Source organism: Chlamydotis macqueenii, chromosome 4 (genome assembly GCF_036417535.1).
Source record: "Chlamydotis macqueenii isolate bChlMac1 chromosome 4, bChlMac1.mat, whole genome shotgun sequence".
Lineage (NCBI taxonomy): Eukaryota > Metazoa > Chordata > Aves > Otidiformes > Otididae > Chlamydotis > Chlamydotis macqueenii.
Genome location: NC_141559.1, coordinates 9,268,343 through 9,294,712, shown reverse-complemented (window position 1 = coordinate 9,294,712; position 26,370 = coordinate 9,268,343). Strand labels below are relative to the sequence as shown.

At 37.7% G+C, this 26,370-nt stretch overlaps 2 protein-coding genes across 3 annotated transcripts in view; one reads left to right on the top strand and one right to left on the bottom strand.

Annotated features, from left to right (window-relative positions):
* Positions 1 to 886: 886 nt before the first annotated feature.
* C4H4orf33 (chromosome 4 C4orf33 homolog) lies at positions 887 to 8,444 on the bottom strand. Its single transcript, XM_010127593.2, has 6 exons — positions 8,362 to 8,444; positions 5,000 to 5,189; positions 3,238 to 3,298; positions 2,995 to 3,046; positions 2,705 to 2,904; positions 887 to 1,026 (listed from the first exon to the last, which is right to left on the bottom strand). The coding sequence occupies exons 2-6, from the start codon at positions 5,184 to 5,186 to the stop codon at positions 927 to 929; spliced, it is 600 nt and encodes a 199-aa protein (XP_010125895.2). The 5' UTR covers positions 5,187 to 5,189; positions 8,362 to 8,444; the 3' UTR covers positions 887 to 926.
* Positions 8,445 to 8,937: 493 nt separating this feature from the next.
* SCLT1 (sodium channel and clathrin linker 1) overlaps positions 8,938 to 26,370 on the top strand; it is a 41,135-nt gene continuing 23,702 nt past the window's right edge. The window contains exons 1-11 of one of the 2 annotated variants that reach the window (XM_086746448.1): positions 8,938 to 9,076; positions 13,864 to 13,931; positions 14,636 to 14,688; positions 15,645 to 15,714; positions 16,793 to 16,848; positions 17,200 to 17,332; positions 18,112 to 18,234; positions 20,244 to 20,309; positions 22,933 to 23,003; positions 24,605 to 24,695; positions 24,867 to 24,958. In XM_086746448.1, the coding sequence (XP_086602574.1) occupies positions 13,878 to 13,931; positions 14,636 to 14,688; positions 15,645 to 15,714; positions 16,793 to 16,848; positions 17,200 to 17,332; positions 18,112 to 18,234; positions 20,244 to 20,309; positions 22,933 to 23,003; positions 24,605 to 24,695; positions 24,867 to 24,958 (809 nt within the window). In that variant the 5' untranslated portion in view covers positions 8,938 to 9,076; positions 13,864 to 13,877. Of the gene's footprint in view, positions 9,077 to 13,863; positions 13,932 to 14,635; positions 14,689 to 15,642; positions 15,715 to 16,792; positions 16,849 to 17,199; positions 17,333 to 18,111; positions 18,235 to 20,243; positions 20,310 to 22,932; positions 23,004 to 24,604; positions 24,696 to 24,866; positions 24,959 to 26,370 lie in introns of those variants that run through there. The other variant, XM_086746449.1, reaches the window with a different exon arrangement.

The following is a 26,370-nucleotide window of genomic DNA, read 5'->3' as shown; positions in this document are numbered from 1 at the left end:
TTAAAAATATTCAGATTTTTATCTGAATGCAGAAAACATATGCAGAAAACACAGGCACAAACAGTTAGTCATTTGCAACATTTGGTGGCATGCAAACAAAATTCTCATATGTCTGAGCTGAATCCTTAAGGGGATGTGACAAGGCCTTGGAACAACCAAGCTTTTCTAGGCACACAACTAAATTAAAAGTTCTTATTTTTCCCAGAAACTTTTCCTGGCATATATAAAACCTTTTGCAAATCTATCCTCTGTACCTAAATATCACTAGAAATTCCACATTGACTTTGAAGTAGAGAGGTCTGATCATAAAGTAATACAGATTAAGTTCCTCCTGAGCACTATGCAAGGCTAAAATTCAGGTACAGAAAGGTATAGGGAAGTGTAGTGTTACATCTCTACAGCATCTTGCAATGCAAGTACTGGGTCACAAAACGGCCACGACGGCGATGTTCTTTTCTGTTCCTGAAGGAGGCATTCTTTCTCCTGACTGCAATCAAAAAGCACCTAATCTCATTCAACTTACAAGAAACAAATAGGCAGCAGTGAAAATACAGCAGAAATGCAGTAACTACAGGAAACTAAAAGACTACACGCCACATATTGGCCTCACCAGGCTTAGAGCTCTCAGGAGAACAAAGCTGTAATTTTAGCACGTTGGTGCTAAAATTGGTAAAAGCAGATCCATGTCTTGCACAGATGAAAAACTTCATAGCCAGGTAAACTGAACCACAAGCCATTGTGTACTTCACACATTTATAATCACCTGGCTCAGATACTTCACAGTTGATTTTAAAAGTGATCAATGACTTTGGTGTCAAGGAAAGCCTTACTAATCTGATATTTACAAACTCTGCTCAGAATGAAGAAGTTGCTTCCATACAGCTTCATCCAACCTTAATGCTATAAAAATTTATGCTTCAATCCATTTAATTAGCGAGAGACTTCCATATATCTGATGTAGGCTGCTTCCAATCTTCTCCCATCAGTTCTTTCAGGTTCAAATCTTTGAAATATTCCAGGCGATGACTGCAAAGAGAGGAGAAATAAACAAAAAAAGTTCTAAGTCTTGTAGTATACGTCTTAATAAAATGCAGTATCCTCAATAGGTTTAATTAATCTTTATTTTCAGGTTTTCTTGGACAGGAATCCAACCAGCATTCCATGTGTTCATTTTTCAAAACTTGAGTTTATAAATAAAAAACAGTACTGTGTTTCTGAAAATCTTGTACTAGAAAACCAAGGGTAAAATTCTCAGCTCTGAACAAGTATCACACAGCATGAAGTGAAGTTAACAAAGTGCTCACCTTTTAAACTCCCTCAACTTACATTGCCTGGAACTGCGGTCAGAGCAAGAGCACAGTGGTACCCTGCTTTATGACTTACCCACACTACGACAGAGTAAAAATTTACAACTCTTGACCATTTGAAAAATTATTTCACAGGGATATCCTTCCCTTACAGAAAAGAGAAAGACTGGATAGGATAATTAAGCTAATAAATATATTTCATCTGTAAGACTAGAAGTCTCATTTTCTTTTAAACATTATAAATCAGTTCTTGCAAAGAATTTCTCCTTTAGGTTACCACACAAAAACAATAGAAGGAAGACACCAAAGCCCATTGCTAATTAATACTTACATTAAACAACTGCCAAACAGTAGACAGAACATCTGACACTACACTAATCATTTAAAAAGGTAAACTGGATTCTCTTATTAGGAAGTAATTTGTAACAGTAAAGACAAACTAAGACCAATCAAAGTAGCAAGGAGCAATCTCTTCACATAATTGCATCTGCTACCAATGTCTGAAAAGGGGTTTTTTGGAAGGGGTACCACAGAAAGAATCCCTCTCTGAAAAATATTGCAGGCATTCTCCCGTCTATCACAGAAAAACAAAAGTATCTATTTCTTATGCAGTACTGATAAAGAAAATGTATTTTATTAGGAATAGCTTAGAATTTTTTTTAAATAAACAGTTGCTGAAGTTAAGTTTTTCTTAAAAAAAAAGGCAAAAAAGGGTCACTTATCTAAAATTTACCTTAGCTGGCTGTCAATATATGTTGAGTAACAAGTTTGCATAAGAACTATAGTGTACCCTCTAGAACTAGTTCATTTACACAAAATGCCCAGAAGTAGCAGTTTTTATCAAATCATCTCAGCCTTATAGTCAAAGAAAATAAACAGGCTCAAAGCACAACTTAAAAATGAAGATATTCTAGTTTTTCTATTGATTATGGGTATCCTTTTATTATGCTTTTCAGTTCAGTCTGCCATTTCAAATTTTTCCATACTATGGAGCCATCTGTAAAGGTGAGGTTGTTTAGAACAGTAGGGGAGAAGCAGAAGAGATTTACTGGAAATGTATCTGGTGAAATTAACACTAAACAGCATTTCAGGAAGTGCTGGAGGCAAGGAAAAAGTAGAACAACCTATCTACGATTTAGCTGAGGAAGGTGATAAAACAGATGCCAATGGTGTTGAATGTACCATTTTTTCTAAGCACCTAGGGGATAATAAAGAAATCAAGCACTAATTACAGCTATCTGCCACAGTGCTTTGTACAAAGTACAGTGCCAATGGATCCAGGACTAAGTAGTATAATTAAAATACTGGTGGCACTCAGTCTGAAAACTAGACTAGTTTTCTTTAAGTATTCAAAAAATAGTGCAATTACGTTACAGAAAAGCTGATTTTGTGCTTACAAATCTGGTTTCTGTCCTTCCTGCAGTTCATGTCGAGGCACAGGATGAAGTGCTTCATATTTTCTCTCTTCTCCGGAGCCATGAATTGCAAATGCATTGAACTTGTTAGTGCATGGTGGAAAATAATCCCAAGGAAGACGAGCTTTACCCTCCCATTTGGTTTGCATTCTGGTCACCTCAAACTCCAAAGGAAGTTCTTCCTTTTAAAGGAAAAAAAAAAAGTAATTTCATCTTCCATTCAGGTAACAGGTACCTAAAACCAACTAGTTTTTCTGTACTTGACCACTTACTTTCCATACTCTTCTTTTGCCAGAAAGCAGCAGCAACAAGTGTTGTCCATGGCTGTCAAAAAATCAGAGCACAATTTTCTTAAAATGATGCCAAGTTATTAGTGTACTGTTCTGCCACAAATACGTACATTCCCCACATTAGAAACATTTCTGTACTCAGCCTTCCTCATACCTACATCTTAAGAGAATTAAAACTGGAAATGCAAATTAACACTTCTGACTTTTTCAGAGTGCTGTACTTACGGACAAAGTTCAACTTCTAAATATTGTTCAGTTCTGTCACTCAGGAAAAATGCTTCTACAACTGAAAAAAAAAAAACCAAAACCAGGCTGTCAGTATTTTATATTAACTGTTTTGTACTATCCTGAGACCTTCATATCGCTCTAAAAAAATTTTGGTTTTATGATTTCGGGCCTGTGCCATGCCAGAGCTTGACTAACTGTGTACATGCTACTGACAGCTTCCTAACTATTTCTTGTAACTTCAAAAGCTTTTATTTGTAATGTCTATCATAAAGAGCTTTATAAAGCACTGTACTAATTTTATTTACTTTATCAATTCTAGCTTTGGAAACACACATCTTGATGCAGCAGAAAAAAATGGCAAGTCTACTAACTAATGTTAGGTGTCCACGAAGCAAGAAAGGCATCAGCACACAGCTATTTCACCTAATATGCTTGCTGTACACAAAGCTGTACGACATGGAGTGATCCTAGTGAATCATACTCACAGCAGGCACTTCAGGTAGAGTACTTAAGTGCAGAAGTCTTGTGTTTGCTGGTAGGCTGAGGATTCAGAGCACCAGAGAGGAGGAGGAAAAAAAAATTAAATAAATAAAAAAAAGCAAAGAGGAACATAGACTCACAGCAGAGCACACACTCCACAACTAAGACTGCGAAATCTCAGAAATAGCAAGAAAGCATTCAGCAATTAAACATTTTTTCCCTGTAAATGGCTGATACTTTGGACAGGGGATTACTGTTCAGGTGTACCCGAAAGCCGCACGTGACTGCTGAATCACCTTTCAGGAACACATAGTAGAACGATAATGGTGTTTCTCACAGCAATGATATTATTACAAAGATTTAGTTGGAATTATTGACTAGATATGATTGATAATCTTATTTTATTTTTACACAAGCCTATTTAGTATAATAATATCAACAAGGAGCTAATCCTGTTTTAGTAGAGTTTTAATCAGAATAGTTTAATAATCAGGAAGTAGAGAACAGCTGGAAACATTCAATTCTTGCATTATTCAAAACAATGGGTAGAAGTAACAGTATGGGCAGGAGAAAGAAAACAGCATTACTGTAAGAATATTCCTCATTCTATTTGGGTACAATTTTGAATCATATTTTATGAGCTGCTATTTCTTTGTTTCACACCTTCCTATTCCTCAAATAGACTGTGGAAAAGTGATTAAAATAGACATATATTTTAGCTATTGCTCTCTGCTTCCTAAAGCAAAAGTAGAATCTATCTGTAGAATTACACTTCTATTCACCCACTGCAAATGCATTTACATATATATGCCACAAAATTATTTTGATATTCAAATATGTCAAGTCTCTTCTATTCCACAAGTTATATCAGTAATCCAGAAACTAAGTTTTAGTGCCTATACTATTGACACGATTGGGAAGAGTCAATCTCATCATTCTTGAAGACAATCCAGCTCATTGGACTCCATTTCTTTATGGCCACTGAGTGACATAACCTATTTGTTTCTTTTCCCAGTCATTTGTATTTTTGTACTACTGTAAAATAACCGCTCACCTTACGGTCAGCCCTGCTAGAGATGAAAAATCAATTTACAACCTAGAAAAAGAGCATCACTCTTGACAGAATTTGGGGCAGTTTTCAGCAGAATATAGCATGAGGCTTACACTTGCTTAAGGAGCTGTTTAAGGGTAAGGCAGTGATTACAACTAAATTCCTTCCCAGTATTTTTTCCCAGACTGCTCAGAACATAACAGATATTTGCAGAACAGTTACACTTACCCTCATAGTCCCATAGTCTATTGAAAGGTTTCCCTGGCTCTCCAAGCGGTGCTGGAGGGTCATTAAAGAAGGGAGCACTAACTTCCATTAGAAGTCCTGCATTGTCCAACTTCAGCCCAATTGTTACCGGCTCATGGCTCACAGGTAAACCATCCCACGTGTGTTTAATTGTAAATTCCATCTTCATACACTACATAAATGAGAACAGAAAGTTCCATCAAACAAGATCTCGTATTCCATTTCAGCACCAACTCCACTATTTGCTTGGCCAGAAAAAAAAGCACACTTCCGTACAAAGCCAATTATCAAATCATGTTTTTAAACATCAGAAGAACTGAATAGTTTAGCTTTATAAAGCAACTAAATAAACAGTACATGAATGCTTTTTATAGGTTTTTATACTTGAATAGTTACAAAACACCCTGAAGTCTTCTAAAGCTTAAGGCATTTCAACTACGTACCTAATTAAACACCTTCAAAAACCATCAGAAATATTTATCAACAGAACAGATAAGCAAAATAAAGTCTCCAAAAAAACCTCTCTCTTAAATGATTTGGTAAAATGAGAAAAATAGATTGAGGGAAAAAAAAAAAAAACCCACCTTTCATAAATCTGAGATGCAAGAAGACGAAACAATTATCTAAAGCTTTCCTTCGCAGCCACTGCAAACCAGCCAAACTACAGGATGTCAAGGAAAACTGCAAGCACTTCTTGTTAAACACACTGAATGTTTGCGGAGCAGCAAGAACAGAGAAGACTGCACTCCAACAGCTGTTGTTACTTAGAGATAACCATACAAACCTTAAGAACAGCCTTAATCTATTCAGTATGCAAAAGAATCAGTGGAGCCCAGTTTCCAACAAGTTTATGGCCCCTTATCCCTCCCCACCGCAATATTATGAGTTCCTTCCCATCTCCACAAAAGCAATCTGTGGTTTGTTCCCTGACACATTTTCTAGCTATACAGTAAGGGAACTGGCAGTGCAGAGCCTGACTGTGAGTTATGCACATGCTCTTAAGTCCCATGACCAGAGAGCTGCTAGCTCAGTAGCTAAGTTGTAACAAAGTTCCCTTCAGTGGAGAACACTAACCTAGGTTATTTCATCTCTAGCCAGATACTCATTTTGTTGGGACTCACAGAAAGGTATGCATAACTTATAACATTCTGCAGGTGTGATCAACAGGTGTAGTACATGAGACAGAATAATCCCATGCATCCCACTTCCCTATATGCCAGAGCCTTGCTCTTACAACCACACATTAACTGTGTCTCACACCCTCTGCTACAGTCACTCTAGCCAGATTCCATTCACTGATGTTCACGCTGAAAAGCACCAGACCTCCTCGCTTTGAGTTCAAGTCCGTAAAATAGCTAGAATGACGTTAGGTAGATATATTTACAATCAAGGAGATGATGATGTGACCAAAGAAGTGTGACAGATTAAAGAAAATCTGAAGCAAGAGATTTAGTAATTAGACACCTTAATTTAAGAAGTCCAGTAAAGAAAGAAAGTCAAATATTGGACTACCACTTTTGTCACGGTTGTATTTAAATAAACTGAAAACAAATTAAATACTTATGTCACAAATTAAATACTTAAGTCAACATTTTAACTGCATGATATGCTAGACAAGCATGAGACGTGCTTTATGCAAGAGACCTGGGAGAGCCCTAGAAGCTATGAAAGACTCAAGTGGCAAGTTTCTGGAAGCAAGATGACACAAGTTGAAAGAAAACAGTCAGTATACAAAGCACAGGGAGAGAAGACATCTAACAGTGTCCTAACGGCATTCTTAAGCCAGCAGAAATTGGCTCATAATCCAGTATTAGTAGTAACTCAAACGGTCAAAGCTAAATCATCCACAGCTCAGAACAAAAAGAGAGAACTAGTAAGAAAAGTATTCTAAGCAACAACAGTGACAACTCTTCTGCAACAATTACAATGCACACCATCAAATAAAAGAGCAATATGTTAAATAACAAGTCACTTTCACAACACAAACAGCTGCTGAAACATACTCAATGGGCTATTTAACCTCAAACTGATTGAGAAAAATACTAATCCACAGGAAAAGTGGATGAGTGTTGTGGTTTCAAATCTCTAAGCTGCAAACACTGAGCAGCACAAACGCAAAGTATCTACAGATGGTTACGCTTGTCCTAGTGTTTTTGAAATGAACAGGAGAATTCCTGCAAACGGAGTGCAAATGCCTTACCCACACTGACTGTGAAAGGAAACAAGACAGAATTCCACAAGTAGGATCACTTACTCAAAAGAGTAAAGAGTAGACGGGTGCATCTAAGAAAGCTAAAAGTGTTATAAACCCACTTTATACTACTCTATTAAATCAACATTGTGCTCTAACAATGCGTAACACTCTTATGCATTTCTTTCTATTAATCTATTTTCAGTTTATACTAATATATTTAACTATTTGCATTCACCAGTCAAGGCAAATATCTGAAAAACCTATCTGAAAATACTGCCAGATTTCAATAGTGTTTTAAAATAACATAGCCTTCTAATAAAAGTAGCCAGGGAAGATCTTAAAATCCAGGAAGAATTCCATGACTACCTATTAAAATTCCTGACTGAAGTAAGCAATGTGAAGCTTCTCCCTGTGCACAAGATCTGAAAGGTTGTCTCAGGAAAAGCCACAACATACCAATTTTTTTAAAAAGCAGTGAAATAATAGAACCTGATAAACTACTTTAGACACTATTCTAAGTGTAGTGCCTAAAATGAAGAGGAGACACAAGATGCACGACACATTCCTATCTGTACCTATGTGAGAGAGAGATTACTTTTTTGGTTAAAATCCCTAACTCCTGGAGGGACAGCTTACAGTGGACTGAAACGAACATGCTGAAGATTTAACCCATTCCTGTAAACTCTTGAATAGAAGAACATGCAATTTTAAAAATAATCATAAAGTAATAAGGAAAATTGCAAAGCATTCACTACCTTTCATTAGAGGTCTACCTCGTGCTAAGGTTGCTCAATTTACAGGACAGCAGACCTAACATTTTCCAAATTAACGGCCACTGGTGCAAGTTTAAAGTTTATTACGCTACATAGATTTAAGTACGGTGGTTACTAGCATGACTTTTCAATTCTAAAAAAAAAAAAAAAAACCAGCAACACATAGCAATGGTCTAACACTAAATTAAAACAGCAAGAGGAAACCTTTCATTACTGTTGAACACTACACCTCAGCCAGTTGTTAATACATCGCAAAGAGACACAAACACTAAACGTAACAGTTTTAGGGCAAGTGCTTTCTGAGCCACTTAAAAGCACTCAGACTGCACGGCTTCAAGCCAGGCAGAGCTGAGACCCCGGCCCCGAGCGCGGCGCACCTCAGCAGCAGGGAGGGGGCGGCGGCTGCCAGGGCCTCAGGCCCCTCCTCCTCGAGGGGATTCACGCCTTCTATCCCCAGCCCCCGATAACAAGGACGAAAACAGGCAAGAAGTAAATCACACTGGTGTTTTTCTTAGTCGCTCCAAGAGGACTGGGAAGCAGGAATGCGAGCAAGAGACAGCGGCTTCCACTGGGGTTGGGACTTCATCGCCAGGCGTGGGCGCGAACTCCCGGAGGGCCCGAAACCGCTCCTGGTTTTTCCCCTTCCTCCCAGCGAATCCAGCCACTAACAGCGGCGACATTTTGCTGACGAGAAGTTTAACGCCTAAGCACCCATCCTTAACCCAGGAATTCCCCAGAGGAGCTTAACGAGGGATCACTTACAATTCCGCACATCCGGCTCCCGCCTCCCCACGCCTCAAGCCGCCCGCCGCGCAGCCCTACCACGCATGCGCACACCGCCTACTTTCCCTCTATCCCACCCCGGCCGCTTTCCTGGGTTCCCGCGCTCCTGCGGGCTCGCTCGCGCCGCTGCCACGTGACCGCGGCGCCGCTCGGGGGGCCGGGCTTGGTCGCGGCGGGGCGGAGCTCGGGCGCTCGCGCGCCTTCCGTTAGCCGTTAGGAGGCCGCTTCCCTCGGGCGGCGGCGGCTGAGGGGAAGAAGTTGAGATTGCTGTCCCCGTTTTGCTTCGCTTTCCGAAGGAATTGCGAGCCGGTAGGTGAAGGGAGCACGTCCCCGGCGCCTGGAAGTTATTCCTTCCGTCTTACCTTCCCTATCCGCTGGCGAGGCGAAACTCCGCCGGGCACCGGGGGTGGCGAGCGGCTGAAACAACCGGCCCAGCCCCCCCAACCCGCAGGTTTTCCGGCTTTTTCTAGGAGGGGGTAACTCTCAGCGGCGGTGAAGCTTTCCGCTGGAAACACGGCTGCTGAGCTGGGCAGTGAGGGAGAGCCAGGTGGGGTCTCTGCGAGCGGTCGGCTCCCTGGGCTGCTCGCCCTGGGGCTGTCTGAAGGACGGGGCAGAGGAGCCCAGGCCTGGACGGTGCCTCTCGGGAGCTGGGGTCGATTTCTACAGAGGGTAGAAACTTTTCTACCTGTGGTTGTAGTAATGAAGATTTATAGTCATAGAATCGTGGAATGGTTTGGGTTGGAAGGGACCTTTAAAGCCCATCCAGTCCAACCCCCCTGCAAGGAGCAGGGACATCTCCAACCAGATCAGGTTGCTCAGAGCCCCGTCCAACCGGGATGCTGGATGAATGTTTCCAGGGATGGGGCATCCACCACCTCTCTGGGCAGCCTGTTCCAATGCTTCATCACCTTCATTGTAAAAAATTCTTTCCTTGTATCCTTATTCTGTAGCTCTTCTAGTGCTTGCTATAGTGAATAGCATCAAAACTAATTTTTTTTAGTTAGCTGAAGACTAGTAATTAAAAGCTACTAATGAGAGTAATAGCCAAAAACGTGAAAATTTTTTTTTGTCATAATGCCTCTTTTCTCTAGTTGAGAAAAACTGCGTGCATTTCCTATGCTTGGTTTACACCTGAAAGGCAAAAAAAAAACCTATCTTGCCAGTTACTCATAAAATTTGCTTTGCAGACTAAAATCAGTATTTTTCATTAAGTGGTCTTTGTTACAGTTTTGATAGTTTTAATGTAAGCGTACTGAGCCAGACTACACTTCAATTACTTGCCAGCAAAATACTGGCAAAACAAGCTTCTGCACAGTTTATCTTTCTGGGAATAGCGAATATTCATGTGTAGTCCTAAGAATGTTACTGTCCCTATTTTGTGGGAAAACTTGATAGCACAGCAGAAAGTAGGCCAAGATCACAGTACAGAAAGTACTATGGCTGTGCATCACTCAAAAATCAAAATTTCAATTGATACTAAACTTTATATGATAGCTTTGGGTGGCCTGAAGTGAAAGATCAGCTCTTGATTCCAAGGATCTTAGTAGCAGAAAAGCTTCTGTCTGAGCCAACAGAGTCATCCTGGCTCAAAAGCGCGGATCTTTATCAAGCTTTGCATGAGTATTTGTTATACTGTGATGTGAACAAATCATGGGGTTTCAAATATTTGGTACTTTGCATTTTTGTATGTGTTTACTTTGTCTGGGTATAGCTTCTTGTTTTATAAATCTTTAGGCTCTAAATAGAGCTCAGACTAAATTCACTGTGAAGTGGTAAGAGTTGCCTTTTCTATCAAAGGATTCCATTTTCTCTTTAAAAAGCTTCATACGATTTGAGATGTGCCAATTTGAAGCTGGCTTGCTCTCCATCTGAGACCTAGCTTATTTGAGGACTGTGCTAAGTCTGGGATATGGGTTGGTATTTCTCTTGTTTTATGAATGTGAAATCAAAGTTCTAAAATGCTGAATGTGTGTAATACACATCAAAAGAGATTCTCAAAGCACTATTCTATTTAATGTTGTAGATAAATATTTGTCGTGTTAAAGAGGTAACTGTAAAGAAGGTTCTCAGAATTAGATGCTGGTCTCTGGCACTGATCAATTAATAAATTGAGTTTTACCTGAGCGCGTGTTGAAGTATCAGCAGCCAACCCTACAAATAATAATTCCTCCATTCCACTTCATGCTTTTGTGATAAGCTACTAAATACATAGAACTTTGATCAGAATGTATTTAATGATTCACTGTTGAAGGTGAGTGCATCTATAAAGGATGCTTAAGATTTGTCCCCCTTTGCCTCTATGACCTCTCATATTTGCAGACTGCTTTAGCTGGTGAGAGCAGCTATTTTCCCCTTCCTGTTCCTTGGCATCCCTTTCCTATTACCTTCTTTGTATCCCATCTGTATTTTTCTTATCTCCTCCTTTAGAAGATTAGAACCAGAAAAAAGAACCGTGGGATGCGTATCAAGAAAAAGAGGCAAGAAGTTGTTTTAAATAGAAATATATGCATTACCTTCCCAACTTTCTTTTTCTTCCACTTTACCCATTCCAGTTACAAAGGTGTTACTGAAATCCGGAATAAAACTCCTTAACAGCAATGAGAAGTTAAGAAGCAGGCACTTCTTTATTGCAGCGCTGGGCACACGGGGGATCGCTCCACCTAGCGTGCGCACCTGTCTGATTCAACAGCACAGTTAAATACACGTTCGATATACACATTCAATAGATTTACGAGAAATGTTATGCATAAACATCAACTTTCCGAGAAATCATTATAATATGTCTCCTCCTATTCACGCATGCTCAGTGATTTGAGTCGGGGGGCTTCTGGTGGTCTTGGGGGGTCGTCAGGATGCCCCCTCCTCAAATTGGTTAGTCGAACCCCTCCTTGAATTTTCCATATGTGGTCCTGAGAACAAGGTCATCTTGCCCTTGAATCTTTTGGCTTGAAAGTGAGGGCTCAGAGCCCAAGCTGCATAGCTGATGCCTCATTCTACCAATCCCCAAACTACCCCCCGACATGCTAGGCTAATTTATTTCTACAATAAGGATGATCTATATTGCTAAAGCAAGGATATTTCACATTTCTAAGATAAGGATGCTAAGGCAAGGATACTTCATAGAACTATAGGGTTAAATTTTATATGGTTAATGAGAATCACCCCATATTTATATTCCAGAAACATGTTGATTAAGTATTTTCCTATTATCAATCCTATTATCAATCATTGGTGTTATCATTGATTATAATTCTACTGATTAAAGTCCTCGATACCCAGATCAAGAGGGGAAAGGTAGGGGGTTTCCTAGCAGCGAGCTGGTATCCATAACAAGTTTGCAACAAAGGTGTTGCTTAGAATCTTATAGAGTAATTCCAGTTGGAAGGGATCTACAAAAACAATCCGGTCTAACTGGCTGACCACTTCAGGGCTGACTGAAAGTTGAAGCATGTTATTAAGGGCATTGTCCAAATGCCTCTTAAACACTGCCAGGCTTGGGGCATCTACCCCCTCTCTAGTAAGCCTGTTCCAGGGTTTGACCACCCTCTCAGTAAAGAAGTGTTTCCTAATGTCCTGTCTAAACCTCTGTGTGAGGGATTTCAGTGATGGTCTGTGTAGGGCCACTGTGGGAAATTACAAGCTGCACACAGCTGTGAGAACGCGACCTGAGAGAGGGGAGCTGGGAGGGTTGTCCTCTCAGAGAGGGGAGCTAGGAGGGTTGTTACTGAGCAGGATGTTGCTGCTGTCCGGGAACCGCTGTTCGCCAGCAGGGCACGTGCTTGGCAGGCCTTGCTGCATGCGCTGGCCACGCGTGCATCAACACCTGGTCAGTACTCTGCCACTGAATCTGCTGAGGGGATAAACAGAGGCGGCTCGGAGCAGAAGGGAGAGAAAAGACCCAGAGCACACTCTACGAACAACAGGGGACGCCCTGAAGGTGCTGCGCCTGCCTCCCTTCTCTGCTCTGACCCCACTGATAATCATCTTCCTGCTCAGCGGTGTCTCCGGCTTAGTCGGGGTGGTCAGGCTCTCATAAAGGTAAGACAACACGCTGATAACTGCTTATGCTCGGAACTGCTTATGCAAGGCTAGAATAGAGCAATAAATACTGTTGTGTTTTTAAATATCATATGTTGGGTGACCTTTGTGTGTAGGGATCTTATGAACCAGTTACAACCTCCCCTGGCGCAGGTTTGAACCATTCCCATGCGTCCTGTTACAGGATAGCAGGGAGAAGAGATCAGCAGCTCCCTCTCCACTTCTCCTCCTTAGGAAGCTGTAGAGAGCAATGAGGTTGCCCCTCGGCCTCCTTATCTCAAACTAGACAAACCCTAGAGTCCTCAGCTACTCCCTACAGGACATTCCTTCCAGCCCTTTCACCAGCTGTGTTGCCCTCCTCTGGACACGTTCAAGGACCTTCACATCCCTCTTAAATTGTGGGGCCCAGAACTGCACACAGTACTTGAGATGATGTCACACTAGTGCTGAATACAGGATAATCACTTCTTTTGACTGGCTGTTTATACTATATTTTTGTTACATCAAAGAACACTCTGTGAACAAGAGGGAAGAGCTGTTATTTCTCCCTTCCAACCTTCTACTGGTTCTTTCATTTGTAGTACAAGTACTCTCTGAAATCCCAATAGCGAAAGTTAGATGAGTAAGGAGGAGTGATGCCTTAGTTGATGTTCCCAGCTTAGCAGTGTGAAATCCCATTACTCATTATGCTTTGCTTCTTTCAGAAAAAAAACAGATATTGACAGACTGCATGTCTTCATTCTTGTTTGAGTTTCTTCTGGATATACTTGAGTGCTCAGATCTCTTTATCGGGGAAGCTCTCTTGACCGAAGTTTGTTGAAAGTTTCTTCGGAACTGCAAAGTTGAGTTCCCAACAACAGGTTGTCAAACATCCAGGTAATTGAATTGACACACAGTGTGATTTATTGCACTTAGATGTCATGAATCATTAAGATGTGTACGTGTTCGTAGGTTTTCTAGGCAGAAACTGTTAAACATATTTCTGGCTGCCAGTCAGGTTTATGTAGGTAATGGCCCATGTTGTAGCTATGTTTCTCAAACTTTTTTTTTTTTTTTAGATCAGAGCCTAAATATGGCACTTGGACAGTATGAAACAGATGAAATTTTGAGAGCTGCTGCTGAGCAGGTGTGTGAACTCGGGAATGGAAGTGGTAAGAATTTTTCTGAGGAGGTTTTGTGACAAACGTCTTTGCGTACATAGAGCACAGCCCACTTCAGTGTAGCCTGGGCTTGCTTTGCATCCATCGCACAACTTTGGAGTTGCTTGTTATTTTTCCAAGCAGCAATAGCAAAATAAAACTGTCATAACAATGAATTCTTCTATTTTTTGTCTATTTTCTACAGTCTGTCGTATGCAGGAGATTGTATCCCTGAAAGAGTACTTAATTTCCACTTCAGTAGACTTCTTCACTTTTATAGACTTCTCTTTTCTAAGAGATTGGTCTCATGTTGAGACCACTTTTTGCATTGGGTATCATAAGCCTGTCTGCAAGTCTGTGCAGAAGCTAAGGCATCAGCTCTTTACTGATGCTGAAACGCATGGAAATGAACTTAGCACTTAAACAAACTTATAATTTTTCTTTTAGGAGTGAAATGGTTTCCCTTCAGATGCAATTATGCTTTGTATGAGAGCACCTCTAGCAGAAGAAAAAAAAAAAATATTTTTTTTTTCAAATTGGGCCAGCACTCAAGGATTTTCGAACTTAAACCTGAAAGTGATCATGTGGGATATTGTGTGATTACAGTACAGACAGAACAGCAGCTGTGGGTTGCATATAAAAATTTAAAATTACATGTGCAAGTACTAACATGAAAGGTATACCATTACAGAAAACTGCCCCTGGTGCCTGTGGCGTATCAGGATCCGGGATGATGGACCAAAGGTAATGTAACTGATTCCAAATGATAAGTTGGAATACTACAAAATATTAAAACCAAACTGTCATATGCTTTTAAAAGTGTAAATACCCAGGTGAACTTAGTTTTATGTACATATGTTCACAGCTCTGAGAACTTGTGCATAGAGGTCTGTAAAAATGTTCCCGTAGGAGTTATTTTTAGTTACTATTCTGTTTATTCAATAAATTAAATAGGTGATTTTTCTTCCACAATCAGTAAAATAAAGCATGAGAGATGAATGAAAGAATTCTCTGCTCTAAATTTTAAAATAATAAAAGTGGAGGTAAGATTGTACTGATCTTGGTAGCACAGATAACTTCTGTCTGTTGAGGCCAGGTGAATGTTTTTAAAAATGCTTATTTGACAATTTTCAACTAACACTGGCCTGTTAGTAAGTTGTTTAATAATAATTGTAATTTCCTGTTATAAAAATAAACTATCCATTTCTTGCTAGCTTTTAAAGCATTATCACTCTATACTAATATAGACTTTTCAGAGAATTACTATCAATTACAAAAATATTGGGAAGGAAAAAGTATATAAGTAGAACTATGGGGGTTTTTTTTGTTATGTTTTTTTTTTTTTGTTACAACAAGTGGTCTTATAGGCCACTTTACTGTTGTATGTGAAAGCAGTAACAAAGTCTAGTCTTTAATCATTTGGGATTCTATGTATGAAATATTAATATAGTATTAATGCTTATTTATAATCTCTCATGTTCTAGTTCTGTTATACAGGAAATCTGTTGTTGATGATCATACTTTAAAAGTAGTAATTAAATTTGTTAACTTGATTTTGGTGAATGTTGAGCTTGGAAGTAAAGAAAAGTGATTGTTTTGTTCTGTTCTCTAGATTAAGAATTCTTTAAAACTGGTTAATTATCAGAACAATGTTTCAATATTTACAAAATTTATTCTAAGCATGTTTTTCAACTTTTTAGCTTGTCAAATCTAATCACAGAGTATGATAATCACTTGGAAGAAATGAGAGAACAGCTGCAGCTTTATCAGGTATGGATGTTCCTGACATTGCAGACTGTATATTCTTAGTATTTTACAGTATTAATATCTAGGCCATTAGTTTTTGTCAATAAAGGAAAGTACGCCTGCACAATGCTTGCTGGACTGCAGTCTGCCTCAAATGGATGAACGGCGAACTCTCTATAAAAAGGCTGGGAGATTGTTCAAATTGCACGGATTACGGTGTGTTTGGAGAAGTAGTGTTGTGAAATAAAACATGCACGTTGTGTTTCTCTAGATGTTCTGATATGGTTGCAGGTGTTTTCCTGGTGACATTCAGATGAGGCAGCTCTTTCCTTACAGATCTGATCTTGGCCATGCAGTCCAGCTCAGTCCTGCAAGTGTAGATACACACAGCCTTCTTCATTCTTAATAATTCTTCAGATCCAAATAATTCTTTAAAGATTTGTTATCCTGGAGGCTGAGGTGGAGGGGGACTGTCCTTTCAACTACAGAAAAATGAAACTTTTTAATGCTTCATGTGAACGCTGAAAAACAAAGTGATATGTTTAATTATTAAAAACCTGTGGAATACAGAAAGCTATTTTTGCTTGTGATCTTCATGCAGAAGTTATACTCTGATTTTAATTTAATGCACTTAATTTGTTTAATCTGTCCATCATAAAGATTCTGCAAATACAGTCTTCAGAAGGCAATAGAAGCACTATGGCTTTGTTTATTGTTTTTGCACTATTTAGTTAACAAAACAGTCCATTTGACTGAAGTTTCTCCTTAGTTAATTCCTATTTTCTCAAATGCTTACTGAAAGAAATGTGAGAGTTATCAAGTGTATCCCTAAAAGAACTTGAGTTAATTTAGAATCAATCTTTAAGAGCTATAAGGATTCCAAAAGGTAAGTTTAATGCTCATAATAACTTCTGAATATAGCAGCTGTTACATTTTAAATGGCATCCTGTGACTTTCCTTAAAGAAAATTAATTTCATTTACTATATTATACTGAATTAAATGGTCCATCTTTTACAGTATTAGTCAGAATGAAAAGATTAAGGAATTACCAAAGTTTGTGTCATTTAAATGAGTGCTTACTCTTGCGTGTTTTTGTGTTAGACACAAATGGGTGAGATGAGACTAAAATTTGAACAAGTCACCAAGGAAAATGAAAGGTAAATAATTGCATTTCCTCTTTACTACTGCTATTTTTCTTGATTTCTAAGCTTAAAAAGCTTTTTTCTAGGACTTTGAAATCTTTTGAATCTACTTACTAGTTGAAGATTTCATACTTGGGAGCATAATGTTAGAGTCTTCAAGTGCTTACAGTACTAGGTTTACGAGACTTAACCCTATCTCTAAAAGAACTAGATATGAAACTATTTAAAACTGTCTATTGTGTTCATAGAACATAACTTAATAGATTTAAATATGACCTAGAAGTAAATAGTATGTATAGATTGAAGGTATGGTATATAACAGTTGTTAAAGAAATACTTTGCTGAACTTATTTCTTTGAATTACAGGCTGCATGCAGAGTTGAAGGAGTCTCTTGAGAAGCAACTGGAGGATCTTCCTTTCATGCCTGTGGGAACTGATATTCCTGCAGATGAAGGCATTGTGAGAAACCTTCAAGAACAATTAGAACTGTCAAATCAAGTGTGTGAGATGAAGCATTTATGCTATTTGATTTCTCTTGTTGTGCCTTGGCAGATTAGGGAAGACTATTGTATTTCTTGGTTCAGAATTCATTTGTTTTCAGAGTTGCTTGACGCTATTTTGAGGCCCTCTTGACTTTCTGTAGCTAAAGAAACAAGTACTTATACTTTCAACTTAAAGACCTGAAGAAACTTCTTTCCTAGATTCCTTTAAGAAATTTTTAATATTAATTTGTGCCTGTATCTTACCTGGTTAACTTGATCTTGATATTGAATTCCTGACCAGGAAATTAGTGAACTATTCTGTTCAAGTCAAGTTTTTGGAGTAGCTTGTCATTTTAATCTATAATGTTGTAATGTGATATGAGGAGGCAAGTACATGTGGAATATAGGAAATAATATTAAATCTGAAAAGATAAGCAAGTTTTGTTGAGCTTATTACTATGGCGTATTGCTAAGTTGAAGTTAAACTGACAGCTGAATTTCATTATTTGAATATTATGTATACTGTAGGCCTGCAGTAAATACCTGTAAAAGTTTAAGCTATTAAAAAAATCTGGAAAACTTGCAGTCCATTTGTAGGTGGAATTTGGAATTGTAAACATGTTTTTCTGCTTCTGAATTTGATATTTTTGCTGTGTATTTACAATATGTGCAGAGAAAAGTACAGAAAATGGCATTTTTTTTCAAAATAGAAGACTTCCCTTTTTAGAGAATGATAGATGAATGTTCATGTGCTGTAATAGAATACTTAATACAAACTGTTGTTCTGTATCTTAGGAAAAAGAACAAGCAATAGAGCTCTGGCAGACTGTATTACAGGAGCATGATCGACTCCAGAAGCAGTACCAGGAACGCATGACTGAAACGCAGATTCACGTGGCTGAAAGGCAAAAGCAGAAAGTAATTTACATTTACATTTTTCTTAATTTTGGAATGTCTTTCTATACTGTAGAGATTCTGGGTTTGTGTGTAGTCAGACTGAAGCCGGGGGAGGGAAGTTTCTACCAGTATTGTTAATTTTCCATAATAGTCATCTAAAACTGAGTTATCAGATGTGGGCACTGATTCATCAGCTAAATGCACCATTATGACTGGAAAAGTTCTTTATTTCAAATATATGGGCAGGAACGTAGGAACTTGAGGAATGCACTGAGTCTGAGTCTTAGTGCATATATATGTATATGTGCACAACATATGCGTGTGCATATAAATAATAGTGTTTGAATTGCATGTTTGGAAGTCTTCATCTGAAGAAGCTGCTAAAGATTTCTGAATTCTGAAGTGGAAGGCTTTCAGATTTTCTCCTGTGTTTGAATCCTGAATTTTGGCTGTAAGATCACAGTGAGATAGTGGGAAAAGTAGGCTCCATTTCCTGTTGTCATTCTGTAAACAAGCATGTGTAAACAGCTGAAAAATAAGTTCACCGGTATTCTTCTAATACTGGCTTGTGTTTGGCATCCTGTTTCTCTTCTGCTGTTTCGGAAAGCCTTTCAGGAAATCTTAATTCAGAAAAGCTGTTTCACTCTGAGCTATATAAAGATGCTCATTGTGTGGCGAACTAAGAAATTTCATTCCTGTATGTACCTCGCTACAGATATTTCTAGGTCTCTAAAGAGGTGCCTCAAGTTTTCTAACGTTTCCTTTCCATTTTCAAGTACCCTAGACTTGCAGGTACAGTTACATCTCACATATATAACAATTTTTTTTTTTTTTTACTGATTTTTGTCCTTTTGTGGTATTAAGTCCACCTCAGCAATATACTCTTTTCTGAGAAACAGGAAAATGTCTGTGCAGCTATTGTGCTCTGTCAACTTTCATAATTATTTCAAGTAATAGTTGAGAACTCTTATCTATGTATATTTCCAACTTTTTGCTCGTATTCCTTCTATTAGATAATTTCTTCTGTTGCATCTTCAGTTACTGGTAACATACAAATAGTGGAGTATACAGAGCCATTGGTAGCTATTGGAGAGTTTAGGGCTGACAGATTCCACTTTTCATTGGTAACTAAATTCTTGGTGAATTTTAATGCCGTTGTAATAAGAGTAAGGTTGAGCTGCCTTTTATTCTTAAATGCTCATGGACTCCCACAGAAGATGACTTTTTAGTGGAATAAACTTCTTTACTTTAGGTTTTGCTTTTAATGGAGGAGCAGGAAATAGCTATTGGAGGTAAAGAGAAATGGGTAAGACCAACTAGAATTAGAATTGACAGAAAGCAAAGATGAAAGAGGATATTGTTGTAAGGGTTGGACGTAGTAAATAAGGCAGTTGTTAGAATAGGTTTCTGGCATATACTTGGCCTTGAGGCTCTTCAACACAGCACAACTAGTAGATATTCCAGTTCAGGGACTTGAGTCCTCTCCATGCTCTGAAGACGCTTAGCATGCTGCAGATGGGCTTTTTAGTGTTATGCTGGTTTTCCTAGGAAGCAGAGTTTGTATTCAGGGACTCAAGAATTGAATCGAACAATTTTGGTTTTATGGACACAAGACATCCTATATGACAAAGAGCAAATTAAATGCGTTCATATGGGCAATTTTTTAATTAAGATATACATGTGTCCTAATGTGCTTAGCAAAAGTGCTTACAGTAACATCATAGTCTATGTGGTTCTTTAAAGGCACTACTCATGTATGCTTTCATATTTTGATCTTAAGTGTGTATGAGTTTTGGAAGGAGGCAATTTGTAACTGAGTGAAATTCAGATACATTTTTTAGTAGTAAATCTAATTTACCAGATTACTAGGTCAACAGCTAAAACAATCTAATTAAAATCTGCAAAGGCATATTGAATTTACTGCAACATGTATACATTTTTTAAAATCTTTTCAGTTAACTATGAAACTCTCTAATTATATACTCTTTGTGATTATAATGGCTATAAGAAGCTCTGAATTCTCTTTTTAGGATCAACTGACTGGTTTTCAACAGTTGACTCAGCAACTACATATAGCCAATGAGAAAATAGAGTTGGTAAGTAGAACCTTCTGAACAGTGACTTAGTAAATTATGTTGTTTTCCTACTAAAGCCTTAAAGTACAAAAGAAAAGCAAAAAGTCCTTCGTACATACCTGGTTGGAAAAGAACTTGTGCCACTCAGATTTGCTGACTTCTCTAGGGACGAGTCAAAAATCAAGTAGTAACACTTTTTTTCCTGAACTCCAAACACCAGGTCAGGGTGGTTGAGAGGTTAGGTCTTAATATTGCGTGAGCTCTTTCTTCCAAGAAGTCAGTGGTAAGCTCGCACTCAGAATTTTAGTACGTGGTGAGTGTACTTTAGTCACACATTCAAAACCGTCTTCACAAAGGAAAAAATTATTTAAATGGTGACATCTTACATAGGCTAGCTCTGCCAGATGTTTATTGATTTCTACTTCGGCACTGCTAGCTTCAGTGTCTGTCATTGACTTTTTCAGGGATTTGTCTGAGCTCTGGTCGCCTCCTAGTGCTTCATCCATATCCTTAGATTGTGAGACTTCTAGTTTCTAAGCTTTAGCCTATGACTTCCAGGACTGACAAACCATTTTAATATGGTAGAAAAATTGAGGTGAAAGACTTGAGGTTTCTGGCTGAGGAGCTTCTTCTCTGAAAGACAGACATGATTCCTCTGTGATTTTTGATTAATGTTTGATTTGGATACTCGCAGTGTAAAAAGAGTCCTAACCTACTCTAGGCAATCTGGTCTCTTCTGTCTTTAGCACTGGAACCTTTTTTTCTCACATGTGACCTATTGTTAAAATACAAGGCTGTTTCTTTGGTGTTAAATACTGTGGATATGAAGGAAAGACCACTACGCTCTTTGTTTTGGTGCCTGTTAATTGAAAACTTTTCTATTGCCATCTTTTCCCTTTCCCTACTTTTTCTATTCTATTCAAAGCAAGTTAAGTCTTGAAATGTTCTTTGACTGTGCTTTTAAGATGTCTAATCATTCTTCTTCCTCACCTTAAAATTCTTTCCAACTGTGCTGTCATTTTTGAATTGTGGTGCTGGAAACACTACAGTACTCCAATCGAGCCCTTACCCATGTTGAGTAGTATGTTGTAGATTACTACAGAATAGTATATTGCAAGCAGTTGTCCTGGTTACAAATTATTTTGTTAGTAAAAGCACAATAATGTACTCTGAGAGGAACTTTTACCTTATGTAGTCAGTGATGCTCTCAAAAATAATTGTTCTCTGAAGATAGATACTTCAGAGTTACTGGGAGGTTGCTGTCTGAAAATGATCTCAAGCAAATACAATTATGAGCTTTTAAAGCAATTTTGGCGAGGATTTGGAAGTTATAGACTGTTTTGTCTGCTGCTACAAGTGAATCAGTAGTAGTTACCTCAAAAAGTAAAATTGCTCAATGCTTAAAATCATAAAACTGCAAAGAGATTCTGTTTCATCTCTCTCAAAGAGCTCGCATATTTCACTCTCTCCTCTCCATACAATGTTAAGATATAGGTAATTCATTTGTTTGCGTTATCCAAAAAACATTTGGCAAAGTCTATTGCCAAAGGCATAAAGATGTCATAGGATAAAGAAGCATGCCCTTTCTTGAACTAACAGACTGAAAAACAGGAAGCGAAGAGACAGAGTAATTAGTCAAATTCTTTATTGTGGTAGAACAGCTGTGTTTGCTAGATGTGCTCAGGTTAGAGTTGTTCAGCATATTTATAAATGTTCTGGAAATGAGATGCAGTATTGAGGCAACAGTGTTGACTACTGATGTTAAACTCTAAAGAGTAGTGAAAACTGAAGTAAACTGCAGAAATTTGCAGAAAGATCTCATTATGTTGAGTATCTGAGTGAATTTTATTGACATTTCATTGATATTGATAAAAGCTAAATAATGCATGTGGGCAAGAGTGAGCTTTCACTTTGGATACTCTGTGATGGTCTTGGAATTATCTGTTACTAGTCCGAATATGTATTTTATAAGTAGGGTGTGTCTGAAAACAATTGTTAGCAACAGTCAAAAAAGCAAGAACGATAGCAATTTTTATAAGGGGAAAAAAAGAATATATTGTGCTTAAGTCCACAGTACAGTAGTGTCTTGAATGCTGCCTGCAGTTATGGTCATATCTAATATCTCAATGTAAGATACATGTATTTCTAAGATTTAGAAAAGGCTAGTAGGGTAACAAAAACATGAAATGATTCTCAAATGAGAAGACAGTTGAAGGAGAGTTACACCTCCAGCACTATAGCTGGCATAGAAAGAATGAAAGAGGAGCAATTGCTCATTGTTTCTTGTCTCTAAAACAAAGGAATTCTTTCCAGCAATATGTGATCTACTGTGGTCCTCATTGTCACATGGTATTCTGGTCACCTAAACTAGATGCGGATGCAGATGTCTGTCTGAGCTATTACAATTCTTATCTCAGGAAATTCTTACACTACCAAAGAAGGAGATTAGGTAACATCACTGCATTTGTCTTTCACTAGCACTCTACCTAAACCTTGGCACTTGGAAACCGTTCACAGAGTTAAATAGACCTTATTGGCTATTTTGATGGTATTGTATTCTGTTAAAATGCCCTATAACAATTCTGAACATATAACATATTCAATACACTAAGGAACATGTTACAAATATCTCTTTATTTTGCAGAGCAATCAACAGTTTCTGAAAACTATAACAGAACAGAATGTGGAACTAGAGCAGCTACGAAAACAACTGAGGTATAAACCAGGCAATTTTAAAACTTTGTTAAATATATTTTCTGTAACTTTTTCTAACCTGCTGCTGTATCATGGGCCTTGTTTGTACTGCAAACTGACTTGATAGGGGTAGTTGCAATCGTTTCAGTTAATGTTTCTTATGTTTGTTACAAATATGTGTGTCATTAGTGTTAGGATAGCGTATTTCCAAGTGGTGGTGTTTGGTTCAGCTGTTTCCTGAAATATTCAACATTTGACCTTTGATTTAAAAGGAACCAAGTATCAGTATCACAACAAAATTTACTCCGAAAATAGGCATTAATTAGAATATAGTTTCCTCAAAATCCAGTTATGTAATTATTATAGTTCTGAAATTTTAATGTTCAAAGTAGTTTCAAGTTTTAGTGTTTTTATTGAGAAACAGCAAGTGGAAACTTTATTAAAGAGCTCTAAACTATAGGCTCTTTGGAAGCTAGAGGTAAGAGAAGTATTAATTGTATTCCTGAAGTATATAAAGGAAAATTAGAAAAATACCTGCAGCACAATTTCATGAATATTTGTATTTACATCCATAGTCTGTTCAATGGCACTTTACTGTATCTGTTAACTCTTTTAATTAGTGATGATTGCAGTCAAACTAACATTTAATTTCAGTAAACAGTGGATTTATGGACTGACAATAAAAAGGAAATTGATTCATTATCAACCAATGATATTTTTCTATAGCATTACCTAAAGCTTTAAATAAGCTTTTTAAAATAAACTTTTAATTTTATAAGCTTAACATTTATAATGTATATAATTTTGGTTGTATTATTAAATTTTCCTTTTATTTCAGTTTGATACTATACTTAAAAAACTTCATATGATTGGGCTGTCGTGATGTTTTGATAGTTTTATCATTTTGCATTGGCTTACCTAATATGTTTGCTCTTTTTTAACTTTTTCATACATTCAATCTTTGGTCTTTAAATTTTGCCTAATATGCAGCCTGAATAATTGGGTTACACCCCAGGTGAACGACTCTCTACGTCTTTCTGTTCCCAAGTCAGAGGAGTAGGAGGGTTGCTCAATTCAATAAGCTTTTCTACTGAGGAGGAAGTCTGATTCATTAACTAGTCCATTTTTTTTTTCTTTTCTGTTTCAGCTTGTAAAACCTATTCAGATTACAAAGCACATCAGTTAAGTTCTTCAGAAGTAGTTAATGATTTTTCTTATTCCCCATCAAATTGCTTTAAAAAGTGAAATCTAATTCTGAATAAAAATTCTCTATAAGTATCTGTGGCTTAAGTGTATTAAGTTATTCAATCACGTGAAGTTTTTGATTGCCTAATCCTCCGAAATAGTTAATCAACATGTACACCTTCATATTAAGTTGTCTTTAAGAAGTTATTTCCATGGGACAGTTGTTTAATGAATTTGGTATTCCTCTCTCACCCTGCCTCGTAGTAAAAAGGAGAAGGGGGAAACATTTTCTGCCCTGAAGGAACAGTTTTATGGAATCTGACTGCCCTTCACAGCTATTTCAGCAAAGTTGTAATGCAGTCTCTTTTTTCCACTATAGTATTTTTTTTCTCTTGTGATAATTGAAATGTAATTTGTAGACTGTTTTCTTTATACAGACAAGCCAAAATAGATGGGCGGACGGCAAATGCTAAGGTTGATGAAATGACCAGATTGACAGAGAAGCTTCAAGGCCAGTTGGAGAGAAAGGTATTCTAGAGAAAGGAATAATTTTTTGTTGCAATTGGATGGCTAGTCAGTTATCTCAATGCTGAGTTAAATTAATCTCAAGTTGTTCTCTAACGTCTTCTACGTTAGTGTATCTTTATTTTGTTCAGGGAAGTTCAGATGATGTCTGGATAATGCATGTATTCTTTCTAGGAAGAAGACGTGGTATCTGCCCAGCAAAGAGAAATAGCATCTGACAAACGCTTGCAGCAAATGCAGTCTAGTATAAAACAATTAGAAACAAGGTAAAGACAGCTTATTGGGTGTTAATAACAGGATACATGCAAGTGAGATAAAATATTATGGTTTTTTCAGCCTCTGGGTTTTGTGTTTCTAAGAAGTTCTGTTTTTTCAAAGTAAAGATGTCTTATCTTTGGCTGCTCTCTATCTTATTTCTTCTATTCTGCAGTCTTTCAGAACAGCTTCTGATTTTGATAGGTTTAAGATGATGAAACAGACCACTTGATTTTATTGACTATAATGAAGAAAAAATTAGACATATATTTTTCATTCTAGTGCATAAATTCTAGTTTCTCAACTCTCATTAGCTTTAGGTGGAGTTCTAAAGGAAGACATTCACACTGAAATTTGAAAATGTTTATGTAAACTAGGTGCTTTTGAGACGAATACAGCTTTTTCTTTCCGTGTTAAATAAGAATTTATTTCAGATCTTAGTTCGGCAATCTTTATACAAAAAAAGATTATTAAATAAAATTGTTAAAGCACACTTCTTAACAATAAATGCTAGTTACAAAAATAGTTTGAATAACTGCTAAGGAGTAGAACTTGAATTCCAGCGCTACCTACTTGGAAGATCTAAAACTCGATCAGGTTCTTCTGTGTGGATTTTTCTTCCCCCTTCACTTTCCAAGGATATGACATTTATCTGAGCACAGTGATTTTGATTTAAGTATCATGAACAGTTCTTGAATTATTATAATTAGTCAGGTGACCTGATAGCTAAGAAGAATTCTTAAATTTCTTGAAATAATTGTGTGACTGTTTATCTTCCCTTCTTGATCACAGGCTTGTGAGTGTGATTAACAGACTCTTCAGCAACTCCAGAAACCAAATAATTACTAGGGAACCAACATTGTGACCGTATATATAGTCAAGTACAGCCACAAAAATTTGCACAGACCTGTGTGGCTGCCTCTGTTTGATGAATTACACTGGCCTAAGTATCATGGAGGCTCTTAAGTTTATTTTAGAATGTCTTAAGGAATTAGCTAGTTTTCTTATTTTCTGTAGATTTTTGATTCTAAAAAATTGTGTTTTGGCTCTACAAAAATATAGAGTGGTTGTCTGTCTTTGTATATTTTATTACAAACATAGTAGAAGGCAAATAAGCATGGCTGCTTGAAAAGGCAGCCCAAGTGTTGCCAAAGTGCTCACTATGGATATTTAGAACCATGCACTTCATTGAACCAGCAGCACTTGTGGAACTTTCTGAGAATTTTTTTTTAGAGGATACCTCTGAGACTGTCTTGCCCTCTCTCATGCCTCCCGATGCTGGCAATCATAATTAAACAATAAGAATTTCTGAGCTGTTGCAAAATTACCAGTGGCTTTCTTGTTCTAATTGTATAGCTGCAACTTCATTGCCCACATCCAATTATTCCATTTCCTTCACAGAGGAAAACTTTATTCCTTCTGG